At 38.0% G+C, this 16,019-nt stretch overlaps 1 protein-coding gene across 3 annotated transcripts in view; it reads right to left on the bottom strand.

Annotated features, from left to right (window-relative positions):
• The window catches only part of KLHL24 (kelch like family member 24), a 32,080-nt gene that overhangs the window by 14,970 nt on the left and 1,091 nt on the right, over positions 1-16,019 (bottom strand). For 2 of the 3 annotated variants that reach the window (XM_006767394.2, XM_015566306.1), the window contains exons 2-4: positions 12,799-12,910; positions 11,134-11,196; positions 6,214-7,194 (exon numbers count right to left, since the gene is read on the bottom strand). In XM_006767394.2, coding sequence (XP_006767457.1) covers positions 6,214-7,133 — 920 coding nt within the window. In that variant the 5' untranslated portion in view covers positions 7,134-7,194; positions 11,134-11,196; positions 12,799-12,910. Of the gene's footprint in view, positions 1-6,213; positions 7,195-11,133; positions 11,197-11,416; positions 11,497-12,798; positions 12,911-16,019 lie in introns of all 3 variants that reach the window. The other variant, XM_015566305.1, reaches the window with a different exon arrangement.

Below are 16,019 nucleotides of genomic sequence, written 5' to 3' on the forward strand. Positions count from 1 at the left end.
CTCCCTCCTTAAAATCAATAAATAAAAATTCTAAAAAATTTTTGAGATATGGTTTTCACTTTCCAGAGTAGCCAAGATTTACAAAAACTAATAATATGATATGTTGACAAAGGAATTGAGAAATAGGCACTTTCATATTTTTGGCTGAAGTATAGCTTGGAAGAAAATTTTATACAGTAACTACCAAAATTAAAAATGCCCATATCCTATGACTGAGCAATTCTATTTCTAGTAATTCAAGTTATAAATTATCAGTGAATGCAGACATATGCACAATACTGAGCATTCTTTGTAATAACAAAAATCTAGAAACAACTTAAAACATCTATCATTAAGAGATGAATCAAATAAATTATGGTATCCATATATGGGGTACTATACAGCTTTTAAAAAATTATTTGAGGCCTGGCCAGTGTGGCTCAGTGTTGGAGCACTGGCCATAGGATCGAGGGTTTGATTCCCCATCAAGGGCACATACCTGGGTTGCTGATCTCCCCCTCCCACCTTCCCACCCCATCTCCTACCCCCAGCCTCAGTTGGGACATGTGTGGGAGGCAACCAATTGATATGTCTCTCTTACATTGATGTTTCTCTCTCTCTCTCCACCTCCCTCCTTCCCTCCCTTCCACTCTCTCTAAAAATCAATAGAAAAAATATCCTTGGGTGAGGATTAACAAACAAAAAAAGATTTTAAAAAATCCATAACAAAAAATAAATGAAAAAAATGTCTTTTATGTGGCGATGTAGAACAATCTCCAAGATACTTTTAAGTGATAAAAACAAGGTGCAAAACAAACAACAAAAAAAAACAAGGTGCAAAACTATAGTACCCTACTATCTGCATAAACAAAAGTGGGGAGGTATGTGGTATGCATACACACACACACACACACACACACACACACACACACACCACACTTATATACAAAGACTATTTCTAAAAAGAGTTCAAAAATTTGGTAACAGAGGTATCCTTTGGGACAACTGATATACCAAAGGTCAGGTAGAGGAAAAATTACAATATATATGCTTTTATGTGAAAATGTTAAGAGTTCAAAATAACAATGAATTAACATGTATTTAAGATGGGAAACCATGTACCCTATAGTATAGAATAACATCCTTAAGAGGGTCTATAACCAAAATTCAGAACAATTTTAGTCTTGGCTCTGCCACTAAGTAACTTTATGACAAGAACAAATTGGTTCATTTAACTGTGCTTCAGTTTTATCACCTATAAAATAAAGAATGAAGGCATTTATTAATCTTACAACACTATTTTTTTAGATTCAACTTTTTTTTGTATTAGTTTCAGGTGTACAGCATAGTGGTTAGATAATCATATACTTTACAAAGTATCCCCCCTGATATTTCCAGTACCATCTGGTACCATCAATAGTTATTACAATATTATTGACTATACATCCTGGTGGCTATTTTGTCACTACTAATTTGTACTTAATCCCTTCAGCTTTTATACCCAGTCCCCCGGCTCCTCTCCTTTCTGGCAAGCATGAGTCTTTTTTCTGTATTTACAAGCCTCTTTCAACTAAAACACCATTTCTTTAAAGAACACACAAAAAGCCCTTATCTTAGTTTTCTCAAATGGTTTCTAATAGGAACTTGAACCTTGTTCTCATTATGGCAGTTATATTCCGATATTCATTATATAGTAACTGATTATTAGACAAGAGGTAGGAGCTTATTAAATAGTAGAGGCCTGGTGCACGGGATTCGTGCACTGGTGGAGGGCGTGGCCTGTGGGGATAAGCCTGCTGTGGCAGCACCACTCATCCCAGTCTGCCGAGTGGCTGTGCACCTGCCCTCTGAGCGACTGCTCCCTGGTCTGGCATCTTTTGTGGAGCCGGAGTACTCACTTCTCCAGGGGAACTGGTTGGGGACGGGCCCAATCCCACTGAGAGGCAGTGGAGTAGGCCTCAGTCCCACGGTGGCCATGAACCCGCCTTCCAGCCTCCAGGGTCAGCGCTGTGCAGCCTGCAGGCGTCCGGAGGAGGTGATAGGGAGTGAGGAGGAGCAGCCTGGGGCAAGGAGGCGATGATCGCAGCCGGGGTTCTCAGCAGGAGCAGCCACTCATCCTGGTCAGCTAAGCAGAGCTCCCACTGTGGTAGCACACTGACCACCAGGGGGGCAGCTCCTGTGTTGAGTGTCTGCCCCCTGGTGGTCAGTGCCATCATAGCAACTTGTCAAATGGTTCTGGTCGTTCTGCTGTTAGGTTGCTGGGCTTTTATTATATAGGATTAGCTACCTATTGCTCAATTGAGTATAGCAAAGAGCATTGATTTTTTTCTCATAGATATGAACAATTTATGCTTAAAATGAACCATTTGATAGCAAGCATTTCTGCCTCAATCATATTTCCTATTCTGTAAAAGTACAGCATATACTTAAAATGTATTTTCTTCATGAAACTAGTAATAATTTTTATTATGTTTTTTTTGTGTGTCAAATGCTAGGTTATGCATTCTTTCATACGATATCTCTAATACTCACAATTTTTAAAAAAATATATTTTATTGATATCAGAGTGGAAGGGGTCGAGAGAGAAAGAAACATCAATGATGACAGAGAATCACTGATCGGCTGCAGACCCACAATGGGGACTGAACTTGCAATCCAGGCATGTGCCCTTGACCGGAATCAAATCCAGGACCCTTCAGTCCGCAGGCAGATGCTCTATCTACTGAGCCAAACTGGCTAGGGCACTCACAACAATTTTACAAGGTAGATAATATTATGCTCATTTTACAGATGTGAAAACTGATACATAGTGAAGTTAAAGTGCCTTGCTGAAGATCATAGAATTAACAAGTGTAGAGCCAGATTATAATCCAGGCCTGTCTGTTTCTGAAGTCAGTACTCTAAACACATCATGATGCTTGGTGTTTATTAAAAAATAATATTATGGCCCTAGCTGGTTTGGCTCAGTGGATAGAGTGTCAGCCTGTGAACTGAAGGGTCCTGGGTTCGATCCCAGTCAAGGACACATGCCGGGCTGCAGGCTTGATTCCCAGTGGGGGGCATGTAGGAGGCAGTCAATCAACGATTCTCATCATCGGTGTTTCTATCGCTCTCTCCCTCTCCCTTCCTCTCTGAAATCAATAAAAAAATATTAATATTATGTATTAGCACAGACATTTAAGGTTGCATAATACATATTATTAAAAAGACAACTACTGTTCCTAAGCTTTGTTCCTTCTGTGATTGGTCTCCACTGTTTTCTCTCCATGGGTTTACAACTGGCAGTGTAGGTCGTGGGGCAGCACCCGCAGGTCTAAATCGGGGTGGGGGTGTTTGGTCCTTCCGCGCTTCACGAGAACGATTCCTGACTACCTTGCTGTGAATGGCACAGCTCACACAGTAATGGAGCTTCACATACAGCTTGGGAAGCACATAGGCGTCGAAGACACTCGCTTCGGAGATGTCCCTAACGGCTGCGGCCTCCACTATGTTTCGGATGACAAACTTCTTAATGGCTTTGTCCTTGGGCACGCACTGGGCGCAGTTGGTGCACGAATAGGCTGCACATGCAATTAGACTTACAGATTATCAAACTTTCATGCCTGGGTGCATTTTTGGGTTTTCTCTGTTATTTAAGAGACATGTGGGTATATATATAGAAGATCTAATATGTGTTGAGCTCTGAAGGATACTTGGCACAGGATAAACACTAAAGAAACATTGACTAATGTGGAGTAGAACCTAATTGTTCATTGGTGGAAACTGTCATCACCCTAATCTGGAGTTAATCTTTGCATCGCTAATGTGAAGGCAACCAGATAGTCTGTGTCCCCTAATCTGACACATTACCTAGGATGAACTCTTGCCAGAAATACTTAACTGGTCTCCATTAAGCTGAGGCTTGCAGAGCCAACTTCGTTTCCAGAAACATAACTAAATGCAGGTAAATGATACCATAAGGAAGCAACCAGACTGATACAGAAGACGGAATACTTTTCTGGACAACTTGCCCATCAACAAGTCAGAATCACAAAAAAGAAATTGTTCTGAAATAAGAGAGACTTCATGGAAATAACCAGATGCAATAAGTGATCCTGGATTAGATCCAAATTCATTAAAGAACAGTCTGGAGGAAGTATGTATATGAATTGGGTATTAGATAATATTAAATAACTATTAACTTTAAGTGTGATATTATTTTGCCTGTTATTTTTTTTAAAAGATGCATCTTCAAGTAAAAAGAAAAAGGAACATTGGCTGAATGAATGAATGAATGAATGAAAGAAAAAGTCTGGACTGGAGATATAGGTTTAATAGTCAATAGCATGCATGGTAATTAAAACCATGAGAGTAGATGAGATCGCCTAACAGTGGTCGGCAAACTGCGGCTTGGCAAACCCAAAGAGCCACGTGTGTCTCGTGAACCGAGACACGGTTTGCCAAGCCGCAGTTTGCCGACCACTGGCTAGGAAAGTGTGTAAGGCAAGATAAAGAGATGTGAACCAAAGGGACTACAAACAGTCCCAAGACTAGATATAGAACCATCAACTGGAAAAGAGCAGCTGGAGAAGTAAGGCCATGAAGAAAATGGTACTCCACAAGCTAGAGGAGGAGTTCCAAGAGGGATTAAAGCAACTTATAATGTCCAATCCTAAAGAGAGAGCAAGCTGGATAAAGACTGGAAAGAGGTGTCTAATAAATAGCAAACAGAAGGTCAGTGATGACCAGACTGAGAGGAGTTTCAGGAGAGTGACTGGAGCAGAAGTCGGGAATGAAGTGCAGTTGCAGAAGTGGAGACATCACCCTTTTTTCAAAGAACTTTGGAGTTTCTCAGAAAGATGAGAACCTGTATAAATAATACACATTGTTCAGATAATGAAATCCCTAGTGATGGGTACTAACATGCAGTAACAAGTAAGTGAAAGACAATATGAGGGACAGAAGTTGATTGCAGAGTTGTAAAATAAAGGATTCCTCACAAAATGCCTACACAAAATAAATATCTGCTATTATATTTATAATAGTCTGTAAATTCAATATAACTATAGTTTGTTTTTTTTCTACCTGCCTCCTAAAGAAAGGTGATATAGCAATCTTTTATATAGATGTGTTCTACTGTATAAAATGGATTGGTCCATTTCAAAATTGGAAGTAAATTTTTTCAAACCAAGTAATTAAGTGAATCAGGAAAAGTATTTATTATCTAACCGAATTAGCCCAAGGCTCCAATATGTTCATTCAGGCCGTTTCTTTGTAAATAACATTAATAATAAATGAATTACTTTGATTACAACACATATCCCTTGGTCCCTTCTAATCTCATGAGATATGCAGAATAGGTATTATCAGTCCTATCTGACTCCAAAACATTCTTCTGCTACAAGGGACTCTGTTTGGAAGAATGAGTGATTTTCCTTGGAGGGATACTGTGCATCCAGAAAAGTTGTGGAATATCCCTGAAGCTGTTTAGCTTTCTTAATACATTTAACCATGGCCTCTCTACATTCTTAAGCTCAGCCCAAGTCTCTGAAGAATCTTTAAAAAAAAGAAGAGGAACTTAGAAAAAACCTGTACACTTACAGAATAAAATTGTATTCTTTTGTCCTTTGTTAAACAATTAACAATTACTTTTTAAAAAACTAGAGTCAGTTTTTGTTTTATTGAGATATAATTGTACACTATTTAATTGCATTCCTACCCCTTAACATAACATAAATTTTCCAAATTCTGTATAATGATATAATTTTTGTAATCAGAAAAAAATTTAAGAACTGAGATTGACGTTAAATATAGTAACTATGGCAATGAGACAAGATCTGAAGGTTGGGTTTTATATCTGAGAATCTACTCATTGTACATGAGCTTACTTACTTCACCTCTATATTTCATGTTGTCTGTTAATCTGCCAAAGTCTTTAGTTCCTTTCTATCCAAAGACTCTCTGGAAAGAAAAGTGGAATGCTTTGGGACCCTACAAAGGCTACGAGAAATTAGTAGAAATATGTTGAGACATGCACGGTTGCAAAGACCCTTTGCAACATCCTCTGACAGCTCTGAACAATAACAAAGAATGAATCTAGTCTTCACTGGGTGAGACATTTAAATTATATAAATCTACATGCAACAATACATATAACTGACTACACTGAAATTACCTTCAGGATGTTTAAAAATACTTTAAAAACAAAAACTTTTGTTAATTATATTGTAGTTAATTTGTAAACGGTTTTCTCACCTTCGTGGCCTAGTTCTTGGGGACATCATTTCATTCCCAAGTATGTGGTACCGCCTTGCTTCATGCAACAACTGATAACACTCAGGAGAATTCTGGATCAATTGGTCCACCTCAACTGTTTGAACGAAGTAGTTGGGATGCAACAGAGGGAGTCTCACATGTGTCAGGAGCTCATGTAATAGTGGTCTTCTCAGATCAACAGCACGATAGACCCAACGCATGACAGCTTCAAAAACCATCTCCTCTTTACTAATAACAAGTTCATCACTACAAATATAATCAATAAGTTCATCTTTGTCAAGCTCAAGAAACTCCTCATGCTGGGACACATCCTCAAAAGTCTGTAATGCAAAAGTCTTGCACTTTGTGAAGAGTGTTTTGAGTGAATGGGTGTCAGCAAAGCGCTGAATTCCTAAGCAATTACAAGGATCAAGTTGCTCCTCCAAGAACTTGGCACATGCATCACGGAGAACACTGATCTGAAAGAGGCTTGATGTTTCAAAGATATATTGTACATTCTCTGTAGTGATCTTCACCTTTCCAGTATACACATACTGCAGAAAGCATTCCATAGCTTCAGCTAAGATACCATTGATTTCAACCAACATTTCTCGGCTTTCCCTGTGGTCATTACAAAACATAGCTCTGAAGTAGCTACTACAGGCTGATAGGACAGCTCTATGGCAAGGAAATTCTTTCCCTTCCACACAAATGATAACATCTGTGAATAATCGGTTATCTCGGAATTCATTAAATATCTGGAGTATGTTTTCAGCATGGGATGATCCTGAAGAGAAGTCAAAAAATTCATGGCCAGTCAGAGATTTAGGGTCCATTTCAAAGACTTTACGCTTAGTTGCTGGGGAATCACGCACCCCAAGATCCTCTCTGTTTAGTCTTCGTCCTAATATTAGGACCATCGTTACATCAGTTGACTATATAACTGCTGAGAAATGACTGTTAAGGATCTTCTTTACGTGGCTAAAAGTGAAAAAAGAAAAAAAGTGAAAACATTTTAATAAGTAAAAAATTCAGTATTCAAATTATATAATTTCATTTTGATGTAACACTGCAACAAAATCATGTAATATATTTCATGTAGGGTATTGAGCACTACTTCATTTTAATAAACATTGATAAATAAAAATTGCATTTGCACAATTAGAACCTTACGAGTAATTTGCAACAGTATTCCTTTAGCCCCCCAGGTGAAAGGATACCACGTACTTTGGGAATTACTAATAACCTTCTGTCTTCCCTTTTACACAGCTGGGTTTTATCCACTGACTATAAAGGTAAGTCAGAATACAGTAAGACACAGAATTTGACTATATTCAGAATCCTAAAATAAGTGTATATCATCTTAATATACTAGTGTTGCTAGACAGGAATACAATTATATTTATTAATGGTCTTTAAATATATACATATTGTTTGACTAGGAAGTCCTTTTCCAGGATTCCTACGGAAATAACAGGATATGTAGAAAGACTTATCTACAGAGATGCCCAATGCTATATTTAAAAAAATATATTTTATTGATTTCAGAGAGGAAGGGAGAGGGAGAAGGAGAGAGAGATAGAAACATCAATGATGAGAGACAATCATTGATCGGCTGCCTCCTACACTCCCCCACTGGGGATTGAGCCCAGAACCCGGGCATGTGCCCTTGACTGGAATCGAACCTGGGACCTGTCAATCCCCAGGCTGACACTCTATCCACTGAGCCAAACCAGCTAAGGCCCAATGCTGTTTTAATAAAAAATACTTAAAACAACCTAAATGACCTACAATAGGGGATTAGTTAAACCAAAGTACATTTTAAGGATGGAACAGTCTATGCAGCCTTTAAAAATTATGTATACTAGCCCAGCTGGTGTGGATCAGTGGTTGAGCATCAACCTATGAACCAGGAGGTCACAGTTCGATTCCAGGTAGGGCACATGCTGGGTTTTGGGCTCAATCCCCAGTAGGAGGCGTGCAGGAGGCAGATGATCAATGATTCTGATAACTGATGTTTCTCTCTCTCGTTTACTCTTCTTTTGTCTCTGAAATCAATAAAAATATATTTTAAAAAATTATGTAGACTATTTAAGGACATGGGGAAGAATTAACTAGGTAGTAAGTGAAAAGCAGATCATAAAACATATGCTAAGGAAATAGAAAAATTTATGAATCAGTGCATCAAGAGATAGAAAAAAGGAGGCAAATACGCCAAATGTGAAGTGATTTGTTTTGTTTTTCTCTACTTCCCCCTAAATGTCCACTATAAATAGGAAATAATTTGTTTTTAAACCTCCCTCAGAAGTGACTATGAATAGGTAACTAATGAATTGAGGCACTGGGCTATAGCTATCAATTCTCTTAAATTTTAATTTTTAAGGTGGTTCTTCTCTTACTGGCTTTTCACATCTTAAGTTGATATATGACCCAAAATGTATTTGTCATTGACTTAAGAGCACTCGGGGCAGCTCTCATCTATTCCCATGCCCTCAGAATTTCATACACAATCACTTCTAAAGGTCCCAGCTTCTTCCTGAAATATTTCAACAGTCAGATATCTAGGCCAAATGATGGTAGCATGAAGAAGGCTTAATATTATGGAAAATAGTATGGAAGTTCCTAAAAAAAATTAAGCATAGAACTATCACATAATCCAGCAATTCCACTTCTGGGTATTTTTCTGAAGAAATCCAAAATACTAATTTGAAAAGACATACGCATCCCTGTGATGACTGCAGCATTACAGAATCTCCCTTTTGGATAAAAGGGGCAAGTTTCTCTTCCATAAATGAAAAGATACTCTGTTCTGTAGTCAACAATCTTACTGTGTTTGTTATCTAGCATCTGACTGTATTAACTTTGGGGTAGCATATTGAGTGAGTTAAGTATCAATATAAGGCTGATTAAAACCTGTGTGCTCTTCCTCCTGGGAGCACACGTTTGGGGCTTTCCCTTGCCCTTCCTCCCTCACAGGCATGCATCTCCTAAACTCTAAGGCAGTGGTTCTCAACCTTCCTAATGCCGCGACCCTTTAGTACAGTTTCTCATGTTGTAGTGACCCCCAATTTCATTGTTACAAATTGAACATAATTAAAGCATAGTGATTAATCACAAAAACAGTATGTAATTATATATGTGTTTTCCGATGGTCTTAGGCGACCCCTGTGAAAGGGCCGTTCGATCCCCAAAGAGGTCGTGACCCACAGGTTGAGAACCGCTGCTCTAAGGGATCCCACCGAGACTTGCAAACAGGGGAACAATGGAGCAGCGGGCAGCTTGTGCTGGGTTAACCCCCTGAACCTGTCTCCAAGGTCCCCTTTTTCTGACTGCAGTGAGCGGACAGCAGCCAGCCTGGCTCACTTCTTTCACTGTGGCTTTTACTTCTCAGTGAGCCAAAGCAACCCCACCTAGGCTCATTTCTTTCCCATAACGTTACTAAATGACTCTGCCTAGGCTCTCCTGTTGCTTCTTCTGTCCTAAGCCCCTCCTTATTTCAATGTCCTCAGCTTTAATAAACTGCTCTCAAAACAGAAATTTAAGCACACACACAAAACCTCAAAAACTTTATAGGAGTTAAGGGTCTGCCTTTTAATGATATTTTCTGCCCCTTATTCTCATAGCTGGTTCCTTAATTACTGACAAGAGCTCTTTCACGTCTTTTACCCAATGTAAAACTGAGAATCCTGGATTAGAACAACTATAAAAATCACCTGCTATTATAAAGTATTCAACAGCAACAAGAGACTGTCTCCTGCTGGCTTTGTAAGTGGCTGTCTCTTAGACCTGGGCTGTTTCCGCCCAAGCAGCTTTGGCTTCGCTTTTCGGACATCCTCACTTTCTCTGGACTTTCTGGGAACTCTCCCATTAACCAGTCTCCAGAAAGCATAAAACATAAACGCTTCCTAGATGACAGGGTGGGTAAATGATTTGCACAGAAGGATCTTAGAAATATGAGATGCATTTCAAAGTTTATCTTCTGGGCTTCTATATGTTAATTTATTAGCCGCTGTTTTCCCATTTTACACAAATCAAGTATTTTATTTTAACTAGTAATGGAAAAAGCAAGAAATCAATTTGGCATCTCTGGACAAAACAAGAGGAAAATGTTTGCTCCAAGGAAATTTAATTAGAAAATTATATCTAGATAAGTTAGTGGATGCAAGGGTGATCAGATAGTCGTGTCAATGACTGCCTGCTCATATCACATGATTTGTCTAGAAGAGCTACTAACTTTTTTCTCCCTCATTTCTTCAGGGGTTTGATTTCTGGAGCTACACTGTCACTTGAAAGGAAGACTTTTCTTAACAGAATATTGTTTTTAATTGAATTGATTTTTAGAGAGGAAGGGAGAGGCAGAGAGAAACATCGATTTGAGAGTGGAACATCGATTGGCTGCCTCCTGCATGCCCCACACCAGGGCTCCAGCCCACAGCCCAGTCATGTGCCCTGAATGAGAATCGAACTGGCAACCTTTCAGTGCACTGGATGACGCCCAACCAACTGAGCCATACTGGTCAGGGCCAGAAGATTCTTCTTGTTAAGGATGCTGTAGGGTTTATTTCCAACTGCAGAACTCATAAATGTTGTAGACCTAGTTTCTGATTGTTAAGCAAATTTAAAATTAGATGTATTTGAATTATGTCCCAGAAAAATGAGTAGAGATAACTTATCTTAGTGTCTCTAAGACTGGGGAAAAATGTTGACGGGGGACTGAGAGTATCAGGAAGGGAGGGAAGGACTGGGTAAACACTGTACTTAGTAATGGAAACGACCGTGAGATTGCCTTCCTTTATGATCTTGAGGACAGAACTGCTCCTTGTGACTCTTACCGACCTAAGTGACTCCTGGTTAAAGAAAGTAAAGTGGTCTAAATCTTCAAATAACAATGTTTAAATAGTTTATAAATATTATAAATACCTTTTTAGCATTTGCTTGATCAAAGCCTCAGTCAAAATATTTGTGTTGTTTCAATTTCTACACCTAAAAGAAATGGAGAACAGCAGCAACATATAAATCAGATACGAATCACTTATACTGGTCATTGGCAGGATTTACTAATATGTTAAAAAATTTTTTTAGTTGATTTTAGTTTCCAACTGGAAGTTTACTTTTGTATAGAAAATCATTACTGAATAACAATTCCTGAAAGCAAATTAATAATTTTATGTTATTTTACATACAAACTAGTTTTGTTATTTACCAACGTCTTTACTTGACAATTTTATCCTGCAGTAAGGTTTCTTGAGTGAAAGATGAGTAAACACTGGCATCAACAGCAAGCTAATGGTGACAGTGAGATGAGAAAAATAGATATCATGTGATAATTGATATTTGAAGAATGTCTGGTAATAGATATCACATCTGAGTTTGGAGCCATTAAATAATTCTGAATTGGTCTATCAATATTACCAAAAGTAAACAATTTAGTCATTATATATTATATAACCATGGAATACATTTCAGAAAAATCTCAAGTGTTCTAGGTAATTCAGGGAAAAATTCATTTTAAAATCCACAGTAATTAGATTGTCAATATAGAATCTCCAAGTTTATAAAATAATTTTTAATCTTTTAATATAAATGTATTATTTCTTCTGCTTTGTTGAGGCTTATATAGATGTAGTACCTATTGAAACTAACTAATTTAGCATAACTCCTTTTTTGGGGGGGGCAGAAGGGGGGTAGAGGAATGCTAAGAGAAAATACTAGCAACTTGAACTGTGCACAGAATAGCAATTGAACACTAATGGGCCTGGTTTCTGGCCCATATATCTATAGACCAAGTTATGGACTATTTATTTTTTTCCTACAGAAATACATGAACACACTTCTCTGTACCCCGATTATGCGATGATTGTGAGGTGAATGTTACCTTGCATGTTTCTTTACTTGTAGAATGCAGTCTAACTTGTGTGTACCTTTGGTAAAGAATATCTCAAGTTGGTCAAATCAGGGGATTGTTAATCCTAGAGAAATGCTTCTTCCCAATGGCAATAAGAGATTCTGAGCCAACACAGGTATTCAGCTCAATTCAAGAAACATTTATAAAGAGTCTATCCTTCGTCTGGCACTGGGGTCGCAAATATTGGATTCAGATCCAATTTTAGACTTTGGGATTGGCTAATGTAAGAACCAAACAAGAACTCCAAGACTGAAATTAAAATAGATTCATTTTCTCAGTGTTTCTCCAGCAGAAAACACAGGTGCAGATTGGAATAGATTCTCTCATGACTGATCTGATCTAGAATTATACTTTAAGGCAGCGATTTTCAACCGGTGTGCTGCAAGAATTTTTAAAACATGCAATACCTGACTATTTAGTCAGGGGCACTGACTTCCTTTCCCTTAGATTGCCAAATAAGAAAAATGACAACAGCCAATACAACAAGAGTCGTCCAGTATTAATGAATAAAAAATTACATCCTTTTTTTTTTGTCAGATTGGCAAAAAATAATGTATTTTTGGTGTGCTGCAGAATTTTAGTAATTAGATGAAAAAAGGTAGAAAATTGCTCCCTTAAGAAGTAGAAGGGCAAGACAATTCATCTGGGCATTTTCTGCAGGGTTTTTAGCTAATACTTACGGGACAGAGGGGGTCAGCATACAAAATCCAAAGAAGACGTATGCTATCAGAATTAATCTAGAGTGTAGCTGTGCTGCAACCAAGCTTATTTTTCCTTTAGAATGCAGGAATTCTATACAAAGAAAGAAGTTACAATTAGCCTTAAAGATAGTACAGATTAATGAGGAGCTTATAAAGATTAATAAATACCAGAAAAAGGGGGACTGACAACATTTTTATTAACACAGTCATTATAACATGCAGTAGAGAACTGCCATATGCTATGCTCTACATGACTTCGTTTTCTCAAATTTAACCTTGAGTGAAAAAATAGCAGAGACAACAGAAGACCAACCAAAAAGAGGTTTCTCTTTAAAGATACATAGTAAGGCAAAAGAAGGAAGAAAACAACTGCAACATAATAAATCCATTATTTTAAAATAACTAGAAAATTATACTTAACATGATACTGTGTAAAACTAAGCAATTTTTATAAATTTCTGATATTTTCACAAAAGTTAGCTAATTCATTTGAATCATTATATTTAAATTTATGCTCTTAAATTTTCAATTTAAAGGTTTACGTTTGGAGCAGTGATTCCTGAACCAAGTTTTATAAATCGAATAAAGTCCTGTCTGCAAGCTGCTGTTTTCAACATTTCTAATTTCTTAATGGAACCACCAAGGACATATTTACCCACTTAAGATATCAGAAATAAACTAAAACCTTACATTTCTTTGCTTAGAATTATAGCAACTAGTGATTACCCTTCGTTTACTAGAACCTCAAATGGTCAATACATTATGACTTTGATTAATGAAAGAGAAATAAGAAGTATATGATGATGAAAAATTTAGGAGTGCTTAAACAATGTCAGACTAAACTGTATGATTCTATAAAAAAGAATACCATCTTTTCCCAAATTACAGAATCCAAAAATTGAATTTCTCCACTCAGTGTTTCTCTTCCTTGCCTTAAAAATTTTGGCTCTTAATATTCCTCAAAGGAAGAAAAACAAATCATTAATCACCAGACATCATACCTGGTATTACGCTGTCCTATTGAGTCTACTCATGCTTCTCACTAGACTTGACATGTAAACTTAACTTCATTGGCTTTATCTTGCTAACATGTTTCTTTTAGGTATTTAACGCATTGTTTTATTTTAAAATTGAAAGACCTATAGATATATAATATAGTTATGGTTTCTGTTAGAATTATGTTTTCTATTAGAATTATGCTTTCTGTTCTTATTAGAATTACTGAAGTCTGTAAGAACACTATCGATGTTCTGCCACTTGAACAAGTTTGAGATCCAGTATTTTAAATGACTTCTCTATGTATAAAAGCTTTTATAAGTCAAGTGATTTTTATTTACCGTAGGTGACACAAATTACTTACAAAAATAACTTTCAGAAATGACTGAATAGGTAAAGCCTAATTTAAACACTAATTTAGTAAACTTTAAGATGTGCCCAAATCTGAAAAACTGTAGCCCTTATGTGAGTTTAAGCAGAGTGACAAACTGGTCAATTAAAAAAGTTAGTTTAGCTATTGTTTTTAATAGCATAGGATCTTAAAAAGCATATGCAAAAATAACTACAGCCGCTTATTTAAGAATTAGCAAAAAGCATTAAGGATTTAGCAACTAGGACAAAAGCTAAGAAAGTTTGAATTAAAGCTGACAGCTCTAACTCGGAATACTACTTCTTCTTCCTGTTTAGAGACTAAGTCACAGGCGTTGTCTGGATAAGCAGCCTTTTGAAAGGTGGTTCTATTTTTTAAAAAGGTTTGCATTTCGTATTTATTTAGATGGTTGAAAGCCCAGAATGCGCACGTAGGATCAGTTTGGGATCACAGAAGCTGCTCCTTATGGTGGTCATCTCCACTTCTATCTAAAAAATGTATTAAAATGCACAACCAATGAGAATTGTTCATATTTAAGTCCTGCTTTACACAGATGGCTCAATCAACCTCCTACAGAAATGCATTAAGTTTTGGGTCAATTCCTATGGATTTATAGGAAAAGAAAACCTGATAAAACCCAAGCATTATTTCCAGGATCTCCCCATGAGATCAGGAAAACTGCATCTTCAACACACTATGGCTAAAATGAACATTTGGTAGATTTTATTACAGTCAGAGTAACTTACAATTTCAAAACAAGACATTTGTACCCTGGCTGGTGTGGCTATGTGGTTAAAGCGACGACTCTCACGCTGAAGGGTTAAAGGGTCGCTCGCAGATTGGATTCCAGTCAAGCGAATACCTGGGTTGCAGGTTCATCCGGGCCCCACCCGATCGCATGGGGGAGGCAACGAATTATTGTGTCTCACATGGATGTTCCTCTCTCTCTCTCTTCCACTCTCACTCTCACTCTCTGCTCCTACTTCTCCCTCCCTCCCACTTTCTCTAAAAATCAATGGAAAAAATATACTGAGGTGAGGATTAACAAACAAACACACATTTGCAACTCGCTATCACAAATTCTGAATTACCATGGGGATTAATACCTAGAAAAGTGAGCTATAACCCCCCCCCCCAAAAAAAGAAAAGACACACAGACACAGACACAGACACACACACAGAAAACAACGAATTCAAACGGAGGTATTGAAGAATCTTTAACTTTTAGGAGGATATCCTCAAAAGATATCTAATATTTTAGAATTATAATTTTACACCTTGGTCGACAGCAGGCAGATTTTAAATCTATTTTACGTTCCTAATAAAAATCAACCTCAGCTGGTGGACCTAAACCGTCTGCAGCTGCAAATGCTGAGACGTGATTTTTAAAAAGCTGCTCGAGAGTGCGAGAAATTAGTCATTAAAATCCACCAAAATAGTGTACAGTCCCTGCCTGGGGTGTGTGTGCGTGACCGAGGCACCCTGAAATGCGGCATTAGGGTCCTTCCTTAGCTATTTAACACGTTAAGCGCCATGTCAGCCACCGGTGCGGCCAGCATATCGGTGAGACCGGATATCGCCGACTAAACGGAAAGGAAGACAAAACAGGCTTGGCGCTGAACGTGTTAAACCTTGTTTACAAATCATCCAGAACAAACGCGCAAGAGGACTTCCTGCCCCACGTGGGGGCAGATAAGACACCACTTAAACGGGCCTAATTCTGCGGCCCTGGAGGGCGGGCCACGGCTGCGGTTCCTTGAGGGCACAGAACCGGCCTCAGGTTCTAGCAGAGGCTGCTGGGCTCACCCGACGGCGACCCGGGAGGGTGGCGCCT

Source organism: Myotis davidii, unplaced genomic scaffold (assembly GCF_000327345.1).
Source record: "Myotis davidii unplaced genomic scaffold, ASM32734v1 scaffold102, whole genome shotgun sequence".
NCBI lineage: Eukaryota > Metazoa > Chordata > Mammalia > Chiroptera > Vespertilionidae > Myotis > Myotis davidii.